Source organism: Eretmochelys imbricata, chromosome 6 (genome assembly GCF_965152235.1).
Source record: "Eretmochelys imbricata isolate rEreImb1 chromosome 6, rEreImb1.hap1, whole genome shotgun sequence".
In the NCBI taxonomy this organism is placed as follows: Eukaryota; Metazoa; Chordata; order Testudines; family Cheloniidae; genus Eretmochelys; species Eretmochelys imbricata.
The window spans coordinates 1,451,837-1,477,407 of record NC_135577.1 but is presented as its reverse complement, the minus strand read 5'-3'; the positions used below and the strand labels follow the sequence as shown (position 1 = coordinate 1,477,407).

General features: G+C 51.1%; 2 protein-coding genes across 2 annotated transcripts; both read left to right on the top strand.

Annotated features, from left to right (window-relative positions):
- Window positions 1-3,743: 3,743 nt before the first annotated feature.
- Window positions 3,744-12,232, top strand: LOC144265866 (serine protease 27-like). Its single transcript, XM_077818917.1, has 6 exons — window positions 3,744-3,849; window positions 7,195-7,357; window positions 7,567-7,838; window positions 9,206-9,375; window positions 9,794-9,968; window positions 12,072-12,232. The coding sequence occupies exons 1-6, from the start codon at window positions 3,744-3,746 to the stop codon at window positions 12,230-12,232; spliced, it is 1,047 nt and encodes a 348-aa protein (XP_077675043.1).
- A 4,154-nt stretch (window positions 12,233-16,386) lies between these two features.
- Window positions 16,387-24,879, top strand: LOC144265865 (serine protease 27-like). Its single transcript, XM_077818916.1, has 6 exons — window positions 16,387-16,492; window positions 19,842-20,004; window positions 20,214-20,485; window positions 21,853-22,022; window positions 22,441-22,615; window positions 24,719-24,879. Exons 1-6 carry the CDS (start codon window positions 16,387-16,389, stop codon window positions 24,877-24,879), a joined length of 1,047 nt encoding a protein of 348 aa, XP_077675042.1.
- Window positions 24,880-25,571: the final 692 nt, after the last annotated feature.

Here is a 25,571-nt window from a genome sequence, read left to right as displayed (position 1 = left end):
CGTCCTACCCTGGGGGAAGAAACAAGGCAGCCTTCCCGAGAAACCTTTGGCAGAGTGTTGCAGATTCCTTCCAGGAGAGTTCCCTCGCGATCTCTATGGAGCATTCATGGAACATCCTGGGGCACACGAACAAAGTATTCTGCAGGGCCCCCCACCCTGCCCAGCGTTACTGGGGAATGAGACGCAGTCAGCAACCGTACCTCTAGTGGTCATTTCACTATCCCGTTAGCTTGATTAAAGAAGTAGTAAATGAACAGAAGCGTCCCTGAAATATTGAAGCAAACTGAGTACTAATCTGATGTTCCCTCCCTTGGGCCAGGCTCGCCAGAGCTGGACGGCTGGGAGTGGCTAGACTGCTCAGAACTCGGAAAGAGGTTCCGGCTTGCCTTGCCCCGAATCTCCCTATTGCCTGTCCCTCCTCCTCCTCCTTCTCCTCGACAAGCACGTTGTCCTCAGGGTTCCCTCCAGGTCCCCCGAAGTATCCAGGGGGTGCTTGACGATCGGGGTGGGGCCGCCGCCGGGGATACACGCAGCTCCTCGTAGAAGTGGGACATCTGTGGCTCCAAACCAGAAGGGTGGTTGGCCTCCCTTGCCTCCTGCTATGCCTGCCGCTGCTCCTTGATTTTTACACCTCACTGCTGTGCATCCCTACAGAGCCCTTCCCCACTATGCCCTGAGCTATCTGGCCGTACATGCCAAAGGTCCTGTGGCTGAAGCGGAGCGGTGACTCCACGGCCTCCTCTCCCCACCGACCCAGGAGATCCATCAGCTCCCGTGTAACCCAGGCAGGGGCGGATTTCCTGCCTGGAGCCAGCGTGCTCAGCGGGGCGGTAGCATTGTGAGCTCTCCACACCGAGCAAACAGATGTGTGCCAGTGTGTCTGGCCACCAGGCAGCAGAGTTCAAAACAGTGACCAGAGTTGTCACCATGGGCCATTATGGGACACCTCCTGGAGGCAGGGGTGAAAGTAACTTCAAGGACTTACCAGTACTCCGGAGTCCTTAGGAGGGGACAGGGCCTCTACCGGAAGAGGCAGGGTCTTCAAATCCCCAGGCCCTTTAAATCAGGATTTAAACGGCCCGGGGCTGGGGCTGGGGTAGCAGCAGCTGGGAGCCCCGGGCCCCTTTAATCACCCCCAGAGCTCCCAGCTGCCGCTGCTACCCCAGGGCCCCGGGCTCTGGTGGAGCTTTAAAGGGCCCGGGATGCCACTGCAGTAGCAGCAGACGGGAGCCCCTGGCCCTTTAAATCGCCGCCCGAGCCCCGCCACCGCTACCCCAGGGCTCTGGCATTGGGGCTCTGCCGGCAATTTAAAGGGCCCGGGGCTCTCGTCGGTATGTCGTACGGTGGCGTACCGGCTGACTGTCACCTCTGCCTGGAGGCCACTTAGGTCGACGTAAGCAACGCAGTGTCCACACTGACACTGCATCGCCCTAAGTCAACCTAAGCGCTGCACCTCTGGCCGAGGTGGTTTTATGAGGTTGGCGTAGCGGGCAAGTTAAAGCAGTGGGAGGAACACTGTAGGGTAGACACCTCCATAAATAGGGCAATGTAATCAATGTAATCATAGAATAACAGGGTTGGAAGGGACCTCAGGAGGTCATCTAGTCCAACCCCCTGCTCAAAGCAGGACCGATCCCCGACTAAATCATCCCAGCCAGGGCTTTGTCAAGCCTGACCTTAAAAACTTCTAAGGAAGGAGATTCCACCACCTCCCTAGGTAACGCATTCCAGGGCTTCACCACCCTCCAAGTGAAAAAGTTTTTCCTAATATCCAACCTAAACCGCCCCCACAGCAACTTGAGACCATTGCTCCTTGTTCTGTCATCTGCCACCACAGAGAACAGTCTAGAGCCATCCTCTTTGGAACCCCCTTTCAGGTAGTTGAAAGCAGCTATCAAATCCCCCCTCGTTCTTCTCCTCCTCAGACTAAACAAGCCCAGTTCCCTCAGCCTCTCCTCATAAGTCATGTGTTCCAGTCCCCTAATAATTTTTGTTGCCCTCCGCTGGACTCTTTCCAGTTTTTCCTCATCCTTCTTGTAGCGTGGGGCCCAAAACTGGACACAGTACTCCAGATGAGGCCTCACCAATGTCAAATAGAGGGGAACGATCACGTTGACAAGGTGGGTGAGGTCCTATCTTTTACTGGACCAACCTCTGTTGGTGAGAGAGATGGGCTTTTGCGGAGCTCTGCTGCAGGTCTGGGACAGGAACTCCCAACATCACAGCAATAAGTAACTGTCATACACATACAGCTAAGGGTAGCCTAAAATCCCTCCTTTACCTGTAAGGGGTTAAGAAGCTCAAATAACCTGGTTGGCACCTGACCAAAAGAACCAATAAGAAAAAAATATACTTTCAAATCTGGGCAGGGGCGGGGGCTGGGGAGGTTTTGTTTGTGCTCTCTTTGTTGTTCTCTCTGGGACAGAGAGGGACCAGGGCAGGAAAAACCATCTCCTAAAACTTTACCTAAAATAAGCATCTAAGATTACAAGAATTGTAAATAAAGGCAAAAAAATGTTTTAGATTATCTTTTGTTTTAGCTTGTGAATTTTCCCTGTGCTAAGAGGGAGTTTTATTCCTGTTTTTGTAACTTTGAAGTTGAGCCTAGAGGGGAATCCTCTGTGTTTTAAATCTTTTTATTACCCTGTAAAATTACCTTCCATCCTGATTTTACAGAGGTGCTTCTTTTTTCTTTATAATAAAGTTCTTCTTTTAAAAACCTAATGGATTTTTAGTGTCCTTAAAAACCCAAGGGTCTGGTCTGTGCTCACTTTGTTAACCTATTGGTAAGTATATTATTCTCAAGCCTCCGCAAAAAAGGGGGTGAAAGGGCTTGGGGGGATACTTTGGGGAACAAGGGACTCCAAGTGGCCCTTTTCCTGAATCTTTGTCTATACCACTTGGTGGTGGAAGCAATACCATACGAGGACAAAAAAACAATTTGTGCCTTGGGAAAGTTTTTTAACCTAAACTGGTAAAAATAAGCTTAGGGGGTCTTTCATGCGGGTCCCCACATCTGTACCCCAAAGTTCAGAGTGGGGAGGAAACCATAACAGTAACGGTGGAAGAGCAAACTTCTTCCTTTATCTCCACTTACCAATCACATTTAATGTGCTGGACATTGCATCACCCCTCTGGGGATTGGCTGGGTGACGTTGCAGGACCAACCCCTGTGCAACATGCCCTGCCCACACGCGTGTGGACCCTGATCTCTACAGTCCTGGTTCATCTTGTCCGTTGTCCCCAGCTGCTGATAATCTTAGCTCGCACAGACACCCGGCCTCCAGCACGCTGCTTAGCAATCCCCTATTTATAACTCACCCTCCCAGTCACCTTCCCAGACAGTGGTACCTTCTCACCTTAGAATCTATGAACCCCCTACGCTAACCATACCCTCATTACAACCTTAGCTTTGCCGGAGCACTCTCCTTGACCTGCTGTTCTCGGCACGTTCAGTTGCTAACAAAACAGTGAAGTGAAAATCACAATGGGCCTCCCCCCCGTAAACCATTTTTGTTGGTTTTCCAGGGCGCCCTTTTATGGGGCAATTCCAGGTAGAGCAGACTGAGAACGGTCGCACCCTGTTCACATGCAGAATTTAGCAGCACTTGTTTCCTTGAGTGGTTCATGAGGGGATGGGTCACATCTGTTCTCTTACGATCTGGGGAGGGCGGAGGCAGGAGCCTTGTCTATAAAAACCTGCCCCGGCACATTCGTTTCCCAGCCGGGCTTTGGTCGGAGCGATGGAGCCAGCTGGGTTTGGCCAAGACAGCACCATGCAAGGCTGGATCATGAGGCATCTCTGCTCCCTCCTGACCACAACACTGCTGACGATGAGCCTGGTGCAGGGTGAGTGTGGGGTGGAGTGGAGATGGGAGACGGGGCCCTACTTCCCCAGGATGAGAGAGAGATATGGGCTTGCAGGAGAGGGAATTGGGCTAGTTAATAACCGGGGGATCCAACCCTTTCATCCTTCATAGATGCCCCTGTTCATCTAGCCCCTAGCTCTGCATTCACTCCTGAGCCACCCCATTCAGATCAATGGGGATTGTGGACTCTGGAATCTACAGAGGGCAATCTGAAGAGTGACTCTGCGAAGATTTTTAACTGTTGCTAAGGATAGTTTCAGGAGGGTGTGGCCTGAGAACTGTGGGTGAAGGTACTGACACCCATTCCCCCAGACACATTGTGTCAGACCCCAGCAATGACACCCCCAACATCCTAATATCTTTCCCTTCTCGTTCTTCATGCCCTGGGTGCCCAGGGTGCTCAGAATCAAAGAGGTAAGACACACAGCGAAAAGCCAGCCTCACCTACCCTGGGTATGTGGAATGAGAATGAGGCTGGGAGCCAGGAATTCTGGGTCCTATCCCAGCTGTGGGATGGAAATGGGGTCTAGTGGGTTAGAGCAGGAGGGATCAGGTGGTGTCATTGGGGTTAGGGACAAGGGTTAAAGTTATCATAGGGTTAAGGTTATAATGAGGTCAGGATGTTATAGCATGAGAGTTATCAGGGGGGTGAGGGTCTGAGTTGAAATGTGGGCTTTCTTTCTTTCTTTCTTTCTTTCTTTCTTTCTTTCTTTCTTTCTTTCTTTCTCACATAGTGGCAGAATGAAGAAGTTAAAGTTCTACCAAGATGGCTTGTCTTAACTTAACTGACCTATGTAAATAATATTTTGATCTTTAAGTGCCCTGGGACTATGCCCATGAATTGCAAGGGAATCCAGATTTTTCTGCCTCCCAGAATTAGCCTTGTGATTCTAATGGGATGCAGAGTTCTCTTTTTTGAGTTTCCAGTCCCCCTTTATATTAACCTAGGCCTAGCCCTGATGATAACCCTATACCCATGATAACCTTAACCTCATCTCCATGGCATAATAATCCCCATAATAATGCTAGCCCTGCCTGCTCTTTCTTCATGCCCTAAGTGGTTGTGATACAGACACGCACAAACTCACCCAGCCACATGCTGTCAGGGGTATTATATCTGTACCCGACCATGTACAATGAAAGGGGTGTGTGGGGGTCTCTGAGATTGAGCTGATTGCTGTGGTTATTACGAGATGTCTCTGGCCTGTGTCATAGCAGGGGTCAGACTAGCTGATCACAATGGTGCCTTCTCACCATAGAATCTATGAACCCCCCTAAGCTAACCTTACCCCCATTACAACCGTAGCTTTGCCAGAGCACTGTCCTTGACCAGCTGTTCTTGGCACATTCAGTTGCTAACAAAACAGGGAAGTGAAAATCACAGTGGGCCTTCGCACCATAAACCTTGATTGTTGCACATTTTTGTTGGTTTTCCAGGACGCCCGTTAAAGGGCAATTCCAGGTAGAGCAGACTGAGAACGGTCGCACCCTGTTCACATGCAGAATTTAGCAGCACTTGTTTCCTTGAGTGGTTCATGAGGGGATGGGTCACACCTGTTTTCTCTCGATCTGGGGAGGGCGGAGGCAGGAGCCGTGTCTATAAAAACTTGCCGTGGTACATTCGTTTCCCAGCCGGGCTTTGGTCGGAGCAATGGAACCAGCTGGATTGGCCAAGACAGGACCAGGCGAGGCTGGATCATGAGGCATCTCTGCTCCCTCCTGGCCATAGCACTGCTGGTGACGAGCCTGGCGCTGGGTGAGTGTGGGGTGGGGTGGAGATGGGAAACGGGGCCCTACCTCCCATGGGGAGGGGAGAGGTATACTGGCTTGTGGAGAAGGGCCTCAGAACTGTGAGTGAAGCTATTGGCACACATTCCCTCAGACATAGCGTGTCAGACACCAGGAATGACTGCATCACCCCCGTTCCCCACAGACACACAGTCATAGCTTTCTTTTCTCTTTGTTTGCTCCATGGGTGCTCCAGTGAATCAGAATCCGGCAGGTCAGACATCCACAGCAAAATGCTAGCGTTACCTGCCCTGGTCATTTGGAATGAAAATTACGATGGGAGCCAGGACTCCTGGGTCCTATCCTGGCTGCGCAAATGGAGTGGGGTCTCGTGTGTTAGAGCAGGGGGACAAGGCGGTATCATTGGGTTAGGGTTAAGGTTATCATTGGATTAGGGTTAAGGGTATCATTGGGTGAAGGTTATCATTGGGGGTATAACAAAATTTATTAGGGAGGTTAAGGTCATTGTCTAGTTTTCATTTGATTTCATTTCCAATTCTTTCTTTCTTTCTTTCTTTCTTTCTTTCTTTCTTTCTTTCTTTCTTTCTTTCTTTCTTTCTTTCTTTCTTTCTTTCTTTCTTTCTTTCCCACCTAGTGGCAGAATGAAGACAGGATGAGTTAAAGTTTTACCGAGATGGCTTCTGTTAATTTATTTAATTGGCCTATGTAAATAATACTTTTATATTTAAGTGACCTTGTCCCCAGTCCCATGATATCTTTAACCTAACCTCCATGGTAACCCCAACCCCCAATAATCCCAGCGCTGCCTGCTCTTTCTTCGCTCCCTAAGCGCTTGCAGCATAGACATGCCCAGACTCACCCAGCCACGTGCTGGCAGGGACATTATCTCTGTGCCTGACCACGCACACTGAAGGGGACTCGTGGGGACTCTGAGGCTCAGCTGATTGTCTAATTATTGTGAGACCTTTGTGTGGGGAGCGAGTTTAGAGCTTGGTGACGTAGGCTGTTGTCTTCCAAAACTCATGGGAAGTCTGAAAAGTGGACGCCCATGGAGACAGCCTCTGTTTAGTGTCTGGACGAGATGCAGGCTGGAGAGTCATAAATACAAATGAACCCCCAGAGAGTGCTGAGAAGAGATTTCTCCCCACACCCTGGGCTAAGAGGCAATAGCTTGTGATTGGATAAGAGAAGAAGATGGCACCTGGGAGGCCAGCAGCTGGTGCCTGGGAGAGTTGCCCCCGCTGGGCACAGGCAAGGCTCCCCTCCCCACCACCCCACTGGCAGCAGGAGGTTTTTGTGCAGCCCAGACACTGTGGGTCACCCTGAAAAGCGTCCCAGTGCTCATGGGAGTTGGAATGAGACAGGTAAGGTGCCCAGAGTAAAACGCCAGTGTTACCTGCCCTGGACATGTGGAACCAGAGTGTGGCTGGGAACCAGGACTCCGGGTTCTATCCCAGGCTCTAGGAGGGGAACGAGTTGGTCTCTTATCGTCAGGTAGTATTTATAATTATTTACACTCTCCCCACTTTAGCTCCCTTGCCCGGGGATAATGCCAGTTTCCTTCTTTTCTTCCCAGGCTGTGGCAAGCGTTCGGTCTCAGGGCGCATCTTCAATGGTCAAGATGCCAAGGACAGGGCCTGGCCCTGGCAGGTCAGCATGCAGCAAAATGGCTTCCACATCTGCGGCGGCTCGCTCATCTCTGAGAGCTGGGTGGTGTCAGCAGCTCATTGCTTCGATCCGTGAGTACCCCAGGCAGGGCAGAGACAGTGACCGCGGCTGTCTGGAAGGACTCCCTCTCCTGTTCCACTGGCTTCCTGGTGCGCAACATCCCTGTGTGGATGTTCCCCAGCCGCTCCACCCCAGAGCTGCCTGCATCTCAGTGCCAGGCGAGCTGTCCCTGTGAGGCATTGCTGGGCAACTGTTCCCAAATTGGATATTTTGCATCCAGGTCCGTAGCCATTTCAGCATATCGGGTGCAGCTGGGTGAAAAACGGATTGTCAGTGAGACCCCAACCAAGACGTTCTCATCGGTGAAGCGGATCATCCCCCATCCCAATTACAACAGTAACAGTTTCCTTGCCGACATCGCCCTGGTGGAGCTGGAGAAGCCGATTGCATTCACGGCCTCCATCAGCCCTGTGTGTCTGCTCAACGCTTCCATCCGTGTGCCCGCTGGGAAACCCTGCTGGGTGACTGGTTGGGGGAACACTCTCCCACAAGGTGAGGCAGACTCGTAGCTGTTAGAGAGGGGAAGGGCAGGGGAAGGTCCCAGCACCGGATGAAGGTAACAGGCTGGGTGATTTTGTAGCCCCATATGTACACAGATAGACTGAAAGATACACGGTTACATGGTTATACAGCCAGGGTTACACTGTTATATGGTTATATAGGCACAGCATTACGACTGTACACATATACACTCACAGGTGGGGATGTGATATATGTCCATAATCTCATGACTGGTGTGGAGAAAGGGACTGGGGAAATGTTATTTACCCCTTCACCTATTCTTAAAGCCCAACATCAATATGAGTCATCAAAATTATAAAAAAGTAAAAGAAAAATTGAATTCTGCCAAGCCTAGTTATACAGATATGCAGTTCGACAGGCACATTTATACAGTTAGACGGTGATATAACTGCAGCTCTATGCTTGTGATTCTAAACGCACAGTTATGCACCCTTCCTAAGTGTGATATTAAGGGCTGGTCTACACTACCGTGCTAAATCAATCTGTTACACATGTTCATTTACATGAATAACATAACTGAAATCGATGTGGTTAGATCCACTTAATGCGGTGTCTACACTGTGCTGTGTCGACGAGAGAGCGTCTCCCGTTGACTTCCCGTACGCTTCTCGGGGAGGTGGAGTACACAAATCGATGGGAGAGTGCTCTTACATTGATTTAGCGTGTCTTCACCAGACCCGTTAAATCGACACTCGCTGCATCGATTGCAGCAGCTCCTGAGTGTAGACATGCCCTATGACACAATCTAGTTACTCCGGTATCTCTGGCCGTGCCAATGCTCCTATTTTGCTTTAAACCTGTGTCGTCCCATTTTATCTTAGCTCATTTCTCAACAGGTTTAAGCTCACCTAAAAATAGCCACTCTCAGGGCTACACTTCACAAAGACAGTGCACCAGTTTGGCTTCGATCTGTTTTATGTGTGTGTGTTTGAGCAACGTCACCATCTAGTGGCTGCAGGTCAACTTGGGAGATTCAATTCCCGGCACAAGGAATGGATGTTCCTATTTGGGGGTTGGGGGGTTGTATGTGAGCCCTAATATGGTTTTAGAACACTCCTATTGGTGTAGATGGCACCAGTATATTTACCGATGCTGGTTCTAGACCAATAGGAAGCAGTGTCAGAGGTGGCCGCCAGCTGGCATCCAGCATTATCAAATCACACACCTCGTTATATCCTTACTGCCATGTGTATAGTGCTGGCCTGGAACTGAGCAGCATCTCCTCTGAGATTAAAACCCACTGAACCAAATCAGGGCCAACTGTGTGTAGACAAGGCTCAAAATTTTAAAACACTCATGCCGTGTGAGTCACCCTACCCTCGGACCTTTCATTTCAGTGAATTCTCCCGGAGCGGAGATTCTGCAAGAGCTGGAGGTGCTCACCATAGACTCCACTGTCTGCAATGATCGCTACCGGGAAGCATTACAAAAGCCTGAGGGTGACAACCCCATTAAAGATGACATGATGTGTTCTGGGTCCATGGAAGGCTATAAAGGAACTGCCTGGGTGAGATTCTCTGACTGAGATCAGGGCCCCCACTATTCCTGGCCCTTTCGCCCTGTTCACTTGGTATTGTGTGTCAGGGGCAGGGGGTGACCCATCAAACAGTGGGCCTGGATGGAGGGGCTGAGCCCTGACTTCACTCCCCAGTGTTTAGACAAGTCAGCCCTTGGAATTGAGGATGCGTCATAGAGTATAAAGACAGCAGGGTTCGTCCATTCAGTCTGACCTCCTGTATAACCCAGCCCACAACCGCACCCAGTTACCCCTTTCCTGAGCCCAGAGACTTGTGTCTGGGTAAAGCATCTCCCAGAAAGGGAGCCAGCGGGATATGAAGCCATCGATGGATGGAGAATCCAACATGTCCCTTTTGGACGATGGAGGCTGGTCCCTCTTCCAACCCTATTTCTTTCCCTGTCTCTAGGGTGACTCTGGGGGACCCCTGGTGTGTGAAGAGAATGGGACCTGGTACCTAGCTGGGATTGTGAGCTGGTTACTGGCGAGAAAGGTGAATGGGGTACTTACAGTTTCTCCCGATTACCCTGCGGTCTACAACCGCCCGAATGCCCACAACGATTGGATCCAGAAGAATGTGCCTGGTGTGACTTTCAGAGTGGTGAACTTCACTCTGAACAGTGCCAGTCCCCCTACCACCATCACTGCGAGCAGTGTCCGTCCATCTACCCCCATCACTTGGAATAGTGCTGGTCCCTCTGCCACAATCCCCAGGCTCCTTCTTGCTGTGCTTTTGCGGCTGACTCTCTGACCCCTCTCCTCGAGTGGGACCCCATCTCACACCACACCTTCCTTGCCCGTCATGCACATTGACCATGTCACTTGTGTGATCAGTTATAGTTTTCTAAACCTGAATTTTATAATCAAATTTAAGTTAGATTTAATATGAATACTGTTTTGTTTGTTTGGCTCCCCAGGTTATTACCTGGCAAGAAATAACTTTCATGGTTAAGCTGGTTGCTTCTCTCTCTCTCTGTCTTCCCCTTGTGGGTGTTTTTTTGTCTTCCTCATTCGCTCTGCAGCGACGCTCCTCATCCCTAAGCTAAAGATCCCTGCAGCGCCCAAAAATCCCGTGGGGTTTGCTCATCAAGTGGGTTACGACCAGAACCATAGTATCGTGAAGTGGGGCTAGGGACGTGCTGAACCTGGGGCCTAGGAGGGTGGCAGATAGAAAGGGCTGCTCGACCCCGCCCGCTCAGGTGTCCTCTATTCCGGTGCGGTGCCCATGGCATAGGAGGGTGACAGCTTGGGAGTGCTGATTAACCCGGTCCTCTCAGCCGCGCTCTGTTAATGTGTGTGTCCGTCTGATTCTGGGGCTGGAGGAGAAATGACTCCTCTGTTTTCAGGTCTGGGTTCCAAGTTTGACCTTTTTCCTGAATGAAAGGCAGCTGTCGTACTCCCCAACTCCCAGCACTTGGTGTGACAGCTATGGCGATGTCCTGCAGTATCCTGGACAAACCTTATGAAATTAACCTTCTTGGCTTCCATTTAAGACCTTTACGGGGGGCGTTGTACTTCAAACGCCGGTAGGTTTGTGTCGCTGTGGAATTGTGTGTAACTCCTCGAGGAGGCTGAAGCTAGAAGACTTCACCCATCAACCTACCTACGTCTCTGCGGGGGGTTAGGCTGACCGAGCTACAGAGCTCAGGGCACAAGTTTTTTCATAGCGCTGAGCAATGGAGCTTGATCAAAATATTAAGTGTAGACCAGGCCTGACTAAAGCAATATCTGGGAAGGCTTCAGAACTTCAAAGGGCTTTGGGGGACAATACGTCTGAAGTGGGTTTCCTAGGAAATACTTGGCATGAAGGGAATTTAAAATGACCCACCTGGAATCCATCCCTTGGACACTGTGACTGGAGAAAAACCCATTGTCGACTAAATACCTGCATCTGGAAACTCCAAAGCAAAGACCCCTGAGCTGCATAAATAGGCTTGGCAGAATCTGATTTTGATTTTCGGAGCATTTGGACGGATAATGCAGATGTTTGTTTTTAAGTCTTGTTAAGATTGTTAATGATTTAAATGTTCACAATTATGGGGAATGATGAGGAGGGGTAGGGAGGGACGCAGTGAGTGGGGCGGTCTCGTGGGGAAGGGGGATGGAGGAGGGAAGGACGTGGCAGGAGGGGTCTCACGGGGGAGGAGGGGTGAGGAGAGGAGAGCAGTGGGGACTTCCGGAGAGGGGGGTTGGAGTGGAGGAGAGGAGTGAGGAGGGACTAACCAGGTGGTGGTGGGCAGTGGGGGCCTTGGGGAAGGGGCAGAGCAGGGAGGGGGAGAGGCGGAGCCTATTATACCCACCTCCCATGTGGAGTAGTGCAACTGAAATGTATTTACAACTGATTGCATAAGAGCTAGTTGCTTCAGAGAAGTCATAAGCAAAGGGGATCAAATCCTTTCCTCTTGCACAGGGGCACAAGTCCTGATAGAAAGAGAAATGGCATTGGGGAGGCGGGGGGGGGGGAGAATCGCACCTCTTTCTGCCGACTGCTGCATGGGAGTGACAGCGCTCGACAACGAAACCCTGGATACAAATGTAAAGAATCTCTCTCTGAAACAGAGGCCTATGTTTGAGGTTTGTTTGAATTCTGTCTGAATATTCCAATCATACAGAGCTTAGTTCGAGCAGAAACAGCAATCCGGGACCTCCCTCCGCTCCCCCATTCCCTGTGTCTTCCGGGGCTGCAGCAGTCCCCAAGCACTCCACCCCGGCGTTCTGCATTGAGCGCCACCCTCCGTGCCCTCTGCTGACGCGCCGAAGCACCAGAGGCTCCTGGACCTCGTCTTCCTTTGTCCTCTTCTTCCTCTTCCTCCTTATCTGGCCGAGCCGCTCCGTCGGGGGTGCATGAAGAGCCCCTCAAGGCCACCTCTGCACCTGCTAAAGCAACAATGGACAGAGCAGCTATTGTCCGTGCACTTACACCCCTTGATCCAAACAACTTTCTCACTCTCCTTTGGGACTCGGAGCACGGTGGCAGCCGCAGCCATGGTGAGCACGGCCTGGGGGGCGGGGAGGAGGAGAGTTGGGATGTCGGGGGTAGCACTGCGGTACCAGGACAAGCGCATAGAGCTCTTGTACTGAATACCGGCAGGGTTTTCCACAAGAGGTGGTGATCGCAGCGGATATCTCGCTCCTGAGGGTAACCGAGGCTGCACGAAGCAGCTCCTGCATGCATCTAGCTGCAGACCAGGTCCGTATGCTACTAGCCTGTGGGCTGCAATGGTGCCTGCTGAAGTCATTGCTCCGTGGCGTGGCAACACGTCCTACCCTGGGGGAAGAAACAAGGCAGCCTTCCCGAGAAACCTTTGGCAGAGTGTTGCAGATTCCTTCCAGGAGAGTTCCCTCGCGATCTCTATGGAGCATTCATGGAACATCCTGGGGCACACGAACAAAGTATTCTGCAGGGCCCCCCACCCTGCCCAGCGTTACTGGGGAATGAGACGCAGTCAGCAACCGTACCTCTAGTGGTCATTTCACTATCCCGTTAGCTTGATTAAAGAAGTAGTAAATGAACAGAAGCGTCCCTGAAATATTGAAGCAAACTGAGTACTAATCTGATGTTCCCTCCCTTGGGCCAGGCTCGCCAGAGCTGGACGGCTGGGAGTGGCTAGACTGCTCAGAACTCGGAAAGAGGTTCCGGCTTGCCTTGCCCCGAATCTCCCTATTGCCTGTCCCTCCTCCTCCTCCTTCTCCTCGACAAGCACGTTGTCCTCAGGGTTCCCTCCAGGTCCCCCGAAGTATCCAGGGGGTGCTTGACGATCGGGGTGGGGCCGCCGCCGGGGATACACGCAGCTCCTCGTAGAAGTGGGACATCTGTGGCTCCAAACCAGAAGGGTGGTTGGCCTCCCTTGCCTCCTGCTATGCCTGCCGCTGCTCCTTGATTTTTACACCTCACTGCTGTGCATCCCTACAGAGCCCTTCCCCACTATGCCCTGAGCTATCTGGCCGTACATGCCAAAGGTCCTGTGGCTGAAGCGGAGCGGTGACTCCACGGCCTCCTCTCCCCACCGACCCAGGAGATCCATCAGCTCCCGTGTAACCCAGGCAGGGGCGGATTTCCTGCCTGGAGCCAGCGTGCTCAGCGGGGCGGTAGCATTGTGAGCTCTCCACACCGAGCAAACAGATGTGTGCCAGTGTGTCTGGCCACCAGGCAGCAGAGTTCAAAACAGTGACCAGAGTTGTCACCATGGGCCATTATGGGACACCTCCTGGAGGCAGGGGTGAAAGTAACTTCAAGGACTTACCAGTACTCCGGAGTCCTTAGGAGGGGACAGGGCCTCTACCGGAAGAGGCAGGGTCTTCAAATCCCCAGGCCCTTTAAATCAGGATTTAAACGGCCCGGGGCTGGGGCTGGGGTAGCAGCAGCTGGGAGCCCCGGGCCCCTTTAATCACCCCCAGAGCTCCCAGCTGCCGCTGCTACCCCAGGGCCCCGGGCTCTGGTGGAGCTTTAAAGGGCCCGGGATGCCACTGCAGTAGCAGCAGACGGGAGCCCCTGGCCCTTTAAATCGCCGCCCGAGCCCCGCCACCGCTACCCCAGGGCTCTGGCATTGGGGCTCTGCCGGCAATTTAAAGGGCCCGGGGCTCTCGTCGGTATGTCGTACGGTGGCGTACCGGCTGACTGTCACCTCTGCCTGGAGGCCACTTAGGTCGACGTAAGCAACGCAGTGTCCACACTGACACTGCATCGCCCTAAGTCAACCTAAGCGCTGCACCTCTGGCCGAGGTGGTTTTATGAGGTTGGCGTAGCGGGCAAGTTAAAGCAGTGGGAGGAACACTGTAGGGTAGACACCTCCATAAATAGGGCAATGTAATCAATGTAATCATAGAATAACAGGGTTGGAAGGGACCTCAGGAGGTCATCTAGTCCAACCCCCTGCTCAAAGCAGGACCGATCCCCGACTAAATCATCCCAGCCAGGGCTTTGTCAAGCCTGACCTTAAAAACTTCTAAGGAAGGAGATTCCACCACCTCCCTAGGTAACGCATTCCAGGGCTTCACCACCCTCCAAGTGAAAAAGTTTTTCCTAATATCCAACCTAAACCGCCCCCACAGCAACTTGAGACCATTGCTCCTTGTTCTGTCATCTGCCACCACAGAGAACAGTCTAGAGCCATCCTCTTTGGAACCCCCTTTCAGGTAGTTGAAAGCAGCTATCAAATCCCCCCTCGTTCTTCTCCTCCTCAGACTAAACAAGCCCAGTTCCCTCAGCCTCTCCTCATAAGTCATGTGTTCCAGTCCCCTAATAATTTTTGTTGCCCTCCGCTGGACTCTTTCCAGTTTTTCCTCATCCTTCTTGTAGCGTGGGGCCCAAAACTGGACACAGTACTCCAGATGAGGCCTCACCAATGTCAAATAGAGGGGAACGATCACGTTGACAAGGTGGGTGAGGTCCTATCTTTTACTGGACCAACCTCTGTTGGTGAGAGAGATGGGCTTTTGCGGAGCTCTGCTGCAGGTCTGGGACAGGAACTCCCAACATCACAGCAATAAGTAACTGTCATACACATACAGCTAAGGGTAGCCTAAAATCCCTCCTTTACCTGTAAGGGGTTAAGAAGCTCAAATAACCTGGTTGGCACCTGACCAAAAGAACCAATAAGAAAAAAATATACTTTCAAATCTGGGCAGGGGCGGGGGCTGGGGAGGTTTTGTTTGTGCTCTCTTTGTTGTTCTCTCTGGGACAGAGAGGGACCAGGGCAGGAAAAACCATCTCCTAAAACTTTACCTAAAATAAGCATCTAAGATTACAAGAATTGTAAATAAAGGCAAAAAAATGTTTTAGATTATCTTTTGTTTTAGCTTGTGAATTTTCCCTGTGCTAAGAGGGAGTTTTATTCCTGTTTTTGTAACTTTGAAGTTGAGCCTAGAGGGGAATCCTCTGTGTTTTAAATCTTTTTATTACCCTGTAAAATTACCTTCCATCCTGATTTTACAGAGGTGCTTCTTTTTTCTTTATAATAAAGTTCTTCTTTTAAAAACCTAATGGATTTTTAGTGTCCTTAAAAACCCAAGGGTCTGGTCTGTGCTCACTTTGTTAACCTATTGGTAAGTATATTATTCTCAAGCCTCCGCAAAAAAGGGGGTGAAAGGGCTTGGGGGGATACTTTGGGGAACAAGGGACTCCAAGTGGCCCTTTTCCTGAATCTTTGTCTATACCACTTGGTGGTGGAAGCAATACCATACGAGGACAAAAAAACAATTTGTGCCTTGGGAAAGTTTTTTAACCTAAACTGGTAAAAATAAGCTTAGGGGGTCTTTCATGCGGGTCCCCACATCTGTACCCCAAAGTTCAGAGTGGGGAGGAAACCATAACAGTAACGGTGGAAGAGCAAACTTCTTCCTTTATCTCCACTTACCAATCACATTTAATGTGCTGGACATTGCATCACCCCTCTGGGGATTGGCTGGGTGACGTTGCAGGACCAACCCCTGTGCAACATGCCCTGCCCACACGCGTGTGGACCCTGATCTCTACAGTCCTGGTTCATCTTGTCCGTTGTCCCCAGCTGCTGATAATCTTAGCTCGCACAGACACCCGGCCTCCAGCACGCTGCTTAGCAATCCCCTATTTATAACTCACCCTCCCAGTCACCTTCCCAGACAGTGGTACCTTCTCACCTTAGAATCTATGAACCCCCTACGCTAACCATACCCTCATTACAACCTTAGCTTTGCCGGAGCACTCTCCTTGACCTGCTGTTCTCGGCACGTTCAGTTGCTAACAAAACAGTGAAGTGAAAATCACAATGGGCCTCCCCCCCGTAAACCATTTTTGTTGGTTTTCCAGGGCGCCCTTTTATGGGGCAATTCCAGGTAGAGCAGACTGAGAACGGTCGCACCCTGTTCACATGCAGAATTTAGCAGCACTTGTTTCCTTGAGTGGTTCATGAGGGGATGGGTCACATCTGTTCTCTTACGATCTGGGGAGGGCGGAGGCAGGAGCCTTGTCTATAAAAACCTGCCCCGGCACATTCGTTTCCCAGCCGGGCTTTGGTCGGAGCGATGGAGCCAGCTGGGTTTGGCCAAGACAGCACCATGCAAGGCTGGATCATGAGGCATCTCTGCTCCCTCCTGACCACAACACTGCTGACGATGAGCCTGGTGCAGGGTGAGTGTGGGGTGGAGTGGAGATGGGAGACGGGGCCCTACTTCCCCAGGATGAGAGAGAGATATGGGCTTGCAGGAGAGGGAATTGGGCTAGTTAATAACCGGGGGATCCAACCCTTTCATCCTTCATAGATGCCCCTGTTCATCTAGCCCCTAGCTCTGCATTCACTCCTGAGCCACCCCATTCAGATCAATGGGGATTGTGGACTCTGGAATCTACAGAGGGCAATCTGAAGAGTGACTCTGCGAAGATTTTTAACTGTTGCTAAGGATAGTTTCAGGAGGGTGTGGCCTGAGAACTGTGGGTGAAGGTACTGACACCCATTCCCCCAGACACATTGTGTCAGACCCCAGCAATGACACCCCCAACATCCTAATATCTTTCCCTTCTCGTTCTTCATGCCCTGGGTGCCCAGGGTGCTCAGAATCAAAGAGGTAAGACACACAGCGAAAAGCCAGCCTCACCTACCCTGGGTATGTGGAATGAGAATGAGGCTGGGAGCCAGGAATTCTGGGTCCTATCCCAGCTGTGGGATGGAAATGGGGTCTAGTGGGTTAGAGCAGGAGGGATCAGGTGGTGTCATTGGGGTTAGGGACAAGGGTTAAAGTTATCATAGGGTTAAGGTTATAATGAGGTCAGGATGTTATAGCATGAGAGTTATCAGGGGGGTGAGGGTCTGAGTTGAAATGTGGGCTTTCTTTCTTTCTTTCTTTCTTTCTTTCTTTCTTTCTTTCTTTCTTTCTTTCTTTCTCACATAGTGGCAGAATGAAGAAGTTAAAGTTCTACCAAGATGGCTTGTCTTAACTTAACTGACCTATGTAAATAATATTTTGATCTTTAAGTGCCCTGGGACTATGCCCATGAATTGCAAGGGAATCCAGATTTTTCTGCCTCCCAGAATTAGCCTTGTGATTCTAATGGGATGCAGAGTTCTCTTTTTTGAGTTTCCAGTCCCCCTTTATATTAACCTAGGCCTAGCCCTGATGATAACCCTATACCCATGATAACCTTAACCTCATCTCCATGGCATAATAATCCCCATAATAATGCTAGCCCTGCCTGCTCTTTCTTCATGCCCTAAGTGGTTGTGATACAGACACGCACAAACTCACCCAGCCACATGCTGTCAGGGGTATTATATCTGTACCCGACCATGTACAATGAAAGGGGTGTGTGGGGGTCTCTGAGATTGAGCTGATTGCTGTGGTTATTACGAGATGTCTCTGGCCTGTGTCATAGCAGGGGTCAGACTAGCTGATCACAATGGTGCCTTCTCACCATAGAATCTATGAACCCCCCTAAGCTAACCTTACCCCCATTACAACCGTAGCTTTGCCAGAGCACTGTCCTTGACCAGCTGTTCTTGGCACATTCAGTTGCTAACAAAACAGGGAAGTGAAAATCACAGTGGGCCTTCGCACCATAAACCTTGATTGTTGCACATTTTTGTTGGTTTTCCAGGACGCCCGTTAAAGGGCAATTCCAGGTAGAGCAGACTGAGAACGGTCGCACCCTGTTCACATGCAGAATTTAGCAGCACTTGTTTCCTTGAGTGGTTCATGAGGGGATGGGTCACACCTGTTTTCTCTCGATCTGGGGAGGGCGGAGGCAGGAGCCGTGTCTATAAAAACTTGCCGTGGTACATTCGTTTCCCAGCCGGGCTTTGGTCGGAGCAATGGAACCAGCTGGATTGGCCAAGACAGGACCAGGCGAGGCTGGATCATGAGGCATCTCTGCTCCCTCCTGGCCATAGCACTGCTGGTGACGAGCCTGGCGCTGGGTGAGTGTGGGGTGGGGTGGAGATGGGAAACGGGGCCCTACCTCCCATGGGGAGGGGAGAGGTATACTGGCTTGTGGAGAAGGGCCTCAGAACTGTGAGTGAAGCTATTGGCACACATTCCCTCAGACATAGCGTGTCAGACACCAGGAATGACTGCATCACCCCCGTTCCCCACAGACACACAGTCATAGCTTTCTTTTCTCTTTGTTTGCTCCATGGGTGCTCCAGTGAATCAGAATCCGGCAGGTCAGACATCCACAGCAAAATGCTAGCGTTACCTGCCCTGGTCATTTGGAATGAAAATTACGATGGGAGCCAGGACTCCTGGGTCCTATCCTGGCTGCGCAAATGGAGTGGGGTCTCGTGTGTTAGAGCAGGGGGACAAGGCGGTATCATTGGGTTAGGGTTAAGGTTATCATTGGATTAGGGTTAAGGGTATCATTGGGTGAAGGTTATCATTGGGGGTATAACAAAATTTATTAGGGAGGTTAAGGTCATTGTCTAGTTTTCATTTGATTTCATTTCCAATTCTTTCTTTCTTTCTTTCTTTCTTTCTTTCTTTCTTTCTTTCTTTCTTTCTTTCTTTCTTTCTTTCTTTCTTTCTTTCTTTCTTTCTTTCCCACCTAGTGGCAGAATGAAGACAGGATGAGTTAAAGTTTTACCGAGATGGCTTCTGTTAATTTATTTAATTGGCCTATGTAAATAATACTTTTATATTTAAGTGACCTTGTCCCCAGTCCCATGATATCTTTAACCTAACCTCCATGGTAACCCCAACCCCCAATAATCCCAGCGCTGCCTGCTCTTTCTTCGCTCCCTAAGCGCTTGCAGCATAGACATGCCCAGACTCACCCAGCCACGTGCTGGCAGGGACATTATCTCTGTGCCTGACCACGCACACTGAAGGGGACTCGTGGGGACTCTGAGGCTCAGCTGATTGTCTAATTATTGTGAGACCTTTGTGTGGGGAGCGAGTTTAGAGCTTGGTGACGTAGGCTGTTGTCTTCCAAAACTCATGGGAAGTCTGAAAAGTGGACGCCCATGGAGACAGCCTCTGTTTAGTGTCTGGACGAGATGCAGGCTGGAGAGTCATAAATACAAATGAACCCCCAGAGAGTGCTGAGAAGAGATTTCTCCCCACACCCTGGGCTAAGAGGCAATAGCTTGTGATTGGATAAGAGAAGAAGATGGCACCTGGGAGGCCAGCAGCTGGTGCCTGGGAGAGTTGCCCCCGCTGGGCACAGGCAAGGCTCCCCTCCCCACCACCCCACTGGCAGCAGGAGGTTTTTGTGCAGCCCAGACACTGTGGGTCACCCTGAAAAGCGTCCCAGTGCTCATGGGAGTTGGAATGAGACAGGTAAGGTGCCCAGAGTAAAACGCCAGTGTTACCTGCCCTGGACATGTGGAACCAGAGTGTGGCTGGGAACCAGGACTCCGGGTTCTATCCCAGGCTCTAGGAGGGGAACGAGTTGGTCTCTTATCGTCAGGTAGTATTTATAATTATTTACACTCTCCCCACTTTAGCTCCCTTGCCCGGGGATAATGCCAGTTTCCTTCTTTTCTTCCCAGGCTGTGGCAAGCGTTCGGTCTCAGGGCGCATCTTCAATGGTCAAGATGCCAAGGACAGGGCCTGGCCCTGGCAGGTCAGCATGCAGCAAAATGGCTTCCACATCTGCGGCGGCTCGCTCATCTCTGAGAGCTGGGTGGTGTCAGCAGCTCATTGCTTCGATCCGTGAGTACCCCAGGCAGGGCAGAGACAGTGACCGCGGCTGTCTGGAAGGACTCCCTCTCCTGTTCCACTGGCTTCCTGGTGCGCAACATCCCTGTGTGGATGTTCCCCAGCCGCTCCACCCCAGAGCTGCCTGCATCTCAGTGCCAGGCGAGCTGTCCCTGTGAGGCATTGCTGGGCAACTGTTCCCAAATTGGATATTTTGCATCCAGGTCCGTAGCCATTTCAGCATATCGGGTGCAGCTGGGTGAAAAACGGATTGTCAGTGAGACCCCAACCAAGACGTTCTCATCGGTGAAGCGGATCATCCCCCATCCCAATTACAACAGTAACAGTTTCCTTGCCGACATCGCCCTGGTGGAGCTGGAGAAGCCGATTGCATTCACGGCCTCCATCAGCCCTGTGTGTCTGCTCAACGCTTCCATCCGTGTGCCCGCTGGGAAACCCTGCTGGGTGACTGGTTGGGGGAACACTCTCCCACAAGGTGAGGCAGACTCGTAGCTGTTAGAGAGGGGAAGGGCAGGGGAAGGTCCCAGCACCGGATGAAGGTAACAGGCTGGGTGATTTTGTAGCCCCATATGTACACAGATAGACTGAAAGATACACGGTTACATGGTTATACAGCCAGGGTTACACTGTTATATGGTTATATAGGCACAGCATTACGACTGTACACATATACACTCACAGGTGGGGATGTGATATATGTCCATAATCTCATGACTGGTGTGGAGAAAGGGACTGGGGAAATGTTATTTACCCCTTCACCTATTCTTAAAGCCCAACATCAATATGAGTCATCAAAATTATAAAAAAGTAAAAGAAAAATTGAATTCTGCCAAGCCTAGTTATACAGATATGCAGTTCGACAGGCACATTTATACAGTTAGACGGTGATATAACTGCAGCTCTATGCTTGTGATTCTAAACGCACAGTTATGCACCCTTCCTAAGTGTGATATTAAGGGCTGGTCTACACTACCGTGCTAAATCAATCTGTTACACATGTTCATTTACATGAATAACATAACTGAAATCGATGTGGTTAGATCCACTTAATGCGGTGTCTACACTGTGCTGTGTCGACGAGAGAGCGTCTCCCGTTGACTTCCCGTACGCTTCTCGGGGAGGTGGAGTACACAAATCGATGGGAGAGTGCTCTTACATTGATTTAGCGTGTCTTCACCAGACCCGTTAAATCGACACTCGCTGCATCGATTGCAGCAGCTCCTGAGTGTAGACATGCCCTATGACACAATCTAGTTACTCCGGTATCTCTGGCCGTGCCAATGCTCCTATTTTGCTTTAAACCTGTGTCGTCCCATTTTATCTTAGCTCATTTCTCAACAGGTTTAAGCTCACCTAAAAATAGCCACTCTCAGGGCTACACTTCACAAAGACAGTGCACCAGTTTGGCTTCGATCTGTTTTATGTGTGTGTGTTTGAGCAACGTCACCATCTAGTGGCTGCAGGTCAACTTGGGAGATTCAATTCCCGGCACAAGGAATGGATGTTCCTATTTGGGGGTTGGGGGGTTGTATGTGAGCCCTAATATGGTTTTAGAACACTCCTATTGGTGTAGATGGCACCAGTATATTTACCGATGCTGGTTCTAGACCAATAGGAAGCAGTGTCAGAGGTGGCCGCCAGCTGGCATCCAGCATTATCAAATCACACACCTCGTTATATCCTTACTGCCATGTGTATAGTGCTGGCCTGGAACTGAGCAGCATCTCCTCTGAGATTAAAACCCACTGAACCAAATCAGGGCCAACTGTGTGTAGACAAGGCTCAAAATTTTAAAACACTCATGCCGTGTGAGTCACCCTACCCTCGGACCTTTCATTTCAGTGAATTCTCCCGGAGCGGAGATTCTGCAAGAGCTGGAGGTGCTCACCATAGACTCCACTGTCTGCAATGATCGCTACCGGGAAGCATTACAAAAGCCTGAGGGTGACAACCCCATTAAAGATGACATGATGTGTTCTGGGTCCATGGAAGGCTATAAAGGAACTGCCTGGGTGAGATTCTCTGACTGAGATCAGGGCCCCCACTATTCCTGGCCCTTTCGCCCTGTTCACTTGGTATTGTGTGTCAGGGGCAGGGGGTGACCCATCAAACAGTGGGCCTGGATGGAGGGGCTGAGCCCTGACTTCACTCCCCAGTGTTTAGACAAGTCAGCCCTTGGAATTGAGGATGCGTCATAGAGTATAAAGACAGCAGGGTTCGTCCATTCAGTCTGACCTCCTGTATAACCCAGCCCACAACCGCACCCAGTTACCCCTTTCCTGAGCCCAGAGACTTGTGTCTGGGTAAAGCATCTCCCAGAAAGGGAGCCAGCGGGATATGAAGCCATCGATGGATGGAGAATCCAACATGTCCCTTTTGGACGATGGAGGCTGGTCCCTCTTCCAACCCTATTTCTTTCCCTGTCTCTAGGGTGACTCTGGGGGACCCCTGGTGTGTGAAGAGAATGGGACCTGGTACCTAGCTGGGATTGTGAGCTGGTTACTGGCGAGAAAGGTGAATGGGGTACTTACAGTTTCTCCCGATTACCCTGCGGTCTACAACCGCCCGAATGCCCACAACGATTGGATCCAGAAGAATGTGCCTGGTGTGACTTTCAGAGTGGTGAACTTCACTCTGAACAGTGCCAGTCCCCCTACCACCATCACTGCGAGCAGTGTCCGTCCATCTACCCCCATCACTTGGAATAGTGCTGGTCCCTCTGCCACAATCCCCAGGCTCCTTCTTGCTGTGCTTTTGCGGCTGACTCTCTGACCCCTCTCCTCGAGTGGGACCCCATCTCACACCACACCTTCCTTGCCCGTCATGCACATTGACCATGTCACTTGTGTGATCAGTTATAGTTTTCTAAACCTGAATTTTATAATCAAATTTAAGTTAGATTTAATATGAATACTGTTTTGTTTGTTTGGCTCCCCAGGTTATTACCTGGCAAGAAATAACTTTCATGGTTAAGCTGGTTGCTTCTCTCTCTCTCTGTCTTCCCCTTGTGGGTGTTTTTTTGTCTTCCTCATTCGCTCTGCAGCGACGCTCCTCATCCCTAAGCTAAAGATCCCTGCAGCGCCCAAAAATCCCGTGGGGTTTGCTCATCAAGTGGGTTACGACCAGAACCATAGTATCGTGAAGTGGGGCTAGGGACGTGCTGAACCTGGGGCCTAGGAGGGTGGCAGATAGAAAGGGCTGCTCGACCCCGCCCGCTCAGGTGTCCTCTATTCCGGTGCGGTGCCCATGGCATAGGAGGGTGACAGCTTGGGAGTGCTGATTAACCCGGTCCTCTCAGCCGCGCTCTGTTAATGTGTGTGTCCGTCTGATTCTGGGGCTGGAGGAGAAATGACTCCTCTGTTTTCAGGTCTGGGTTCCAAGTTTGACCTTTTTCCTGAATGAAAGGCAGCTGTCGTACTCCCCAACTCCCAGCACTTGGTGTGACAGCTATGGCGATGTCCTGCAGTATCCTGGACAAACCTTATGAAATTAACCTTCTTGGCTTCCATTTAAGACCTTTACGGGGGGCGTTGTACTTCAAACGCCGGTAGGTTTGTGTCGCTGTGGAATTGTGTGTAACTCCTCGAGGAGGCTGAAGCTAGAAGACTTCACCCATCAACCTACCTACGTCTCTGCGGGGGGTTAGGCTGACCGAGCTACAGAGCTCAGGGCACAAGTTTTTTCATAGCGCTGAGCAATGGAGCTTGATCAAAATATTAAGTGTAGACCAGGCCTGACTAAAGCAATATCTGGGAAGGCTTCAGAACTTCAAAGGGCTTTGGGGGACAATACGTCTGAAGTGGGTTTCCTAGGAAATACTTGGCATGAAGGGAATTTAAAATGACCCACCTGGAATCCATCCCTTGGACACTGTGACTGGAGAAAAACCCATTGTCGACTAAATACCTGCATCTGGAAACTCCAAAGCAAAGACCCCTGAGCTGCATAAATAGGCTTGGCAGAATCTGATTTTGATTTTCGGAGCATTTGGACGGATAATGCAGATGTTTGTTTTTAAGTCTTGTTAAGATTGTTAATGATTTAAATGTTCACAATTATGGGGAATGATGAGGAGGGGTAGGGAGGGACGCAGTGAGTGGGGCGGTCTCGTGGGGAAGGGGGATGGAGGAGGGAAGGACGTGGCAGGAGGGGTCTCACGGGGGAGGAGGGGTGAGGAGAGGAGAGCAGTGGGGACTTCCGGAGAGGGGGGTTGGAGTGGAGGAGAGGAGTGAGGAGGGACTAACCAGGTGGTGGTGGGCAGTGGGGGCCTTGGGGAAGGGGCAGAGCAGGGAGGGGGAGAGGCGGAGCCTATTATACCCACCTCCCATGTGGAGTAGTGCAACTGAAATGTATTTACAACTGATTGCATAAGAGCTAGTTGCTTCAGAGAAGTCATAAGCAAAGGGGATCAAATCCTTTCCTCTTGCACAGGGGCACAAGTCCTGATAGAAAGAGAAATGGCATTGGGGAGGCGGGGGGGGGGGAGAATCGCACCTCTTTCTGCCGACTGCTGCATGGGAGTGACAGCGCTCGACAACGAAACCCTGGATACAAATGTAAAGAATCTCTCTCTGAAACAGAGGCCTATGTTTGAGGTTTGTTTGAATTCTGTCTGAATATTCCAATCATACAGAGCTTAGTTCGAGCAGAAACAGCAATCCGGGACCTCCCTCCGCTCCCCCATTCCCTGTGTCTTCCGGGGCTGCAGCAGTCCCCAAGCACTCCACCCCGGCGTTCTGCATTGAGCGCCACCCTCCATGCCCTCTGCTCACGCGCCGAAGCACCAGAGGCTCCTGGACCTCGTCTTCCTTTGTCCTCTTCTTCCTCTTCCTCCTTATCTGGCCGAGCCGCTCCGTCGGGGGTGCATGAAGAGCCCCTCAAGGCCACCTCTGCACCTGCTAAAGCAACAATGGACAGAGCAGCTATTGTCCGTGCACTTACACCCCTTGATCCAAACAACTTTCTCACTCTCCTTTGGGACTCGGAGCACGGTGGCAGCCGCAGCCATGGTGAGCACGGCCCGGGGGGCGGGGAGGAGGAGAGTTGGGATGTGGGGGGTAGCACTGTGGTACCAGGACAAGCGCATAGAGCTCTTGTACTGAATACCGGCAGGGTTTTCCACAAGCGGTGGTGATCGTAGCGGATATCTCGCTCCTGAGGGTAACCGAGGCTGCACGAAGCAGCTCCTGCATGCATCTAGCTGCAGACCAGGTCCGTATGCTACTAGCCTGTGGGCTGCAATGGTGCCTGCTGAAGTCATTGCTCCGTGGCGTGGCAACACGTCCTACCCTGGGGCAAGAAACAAGGCAGCCTTCCCGAGAAACCTTTGGCAGAGCGTTGCAGATTCCTTCCAGGAGAGTTCCCTCGCGATCTCTATGGAGCATTCATGGAACATCCTGGGGCACACGAACAAAGTATTCTGCAGGGCCCCCCACCCTGCCCAGCGTTACTGGGGAATGAGACGCAGTCAGCAACCGTACCTCTAGTGGTCATTTCACTATCCCGTTAGCTTGATTAAAGAAGTAGTAAATGAACAGAAGCGTCCCTGAAATATTGAAGCA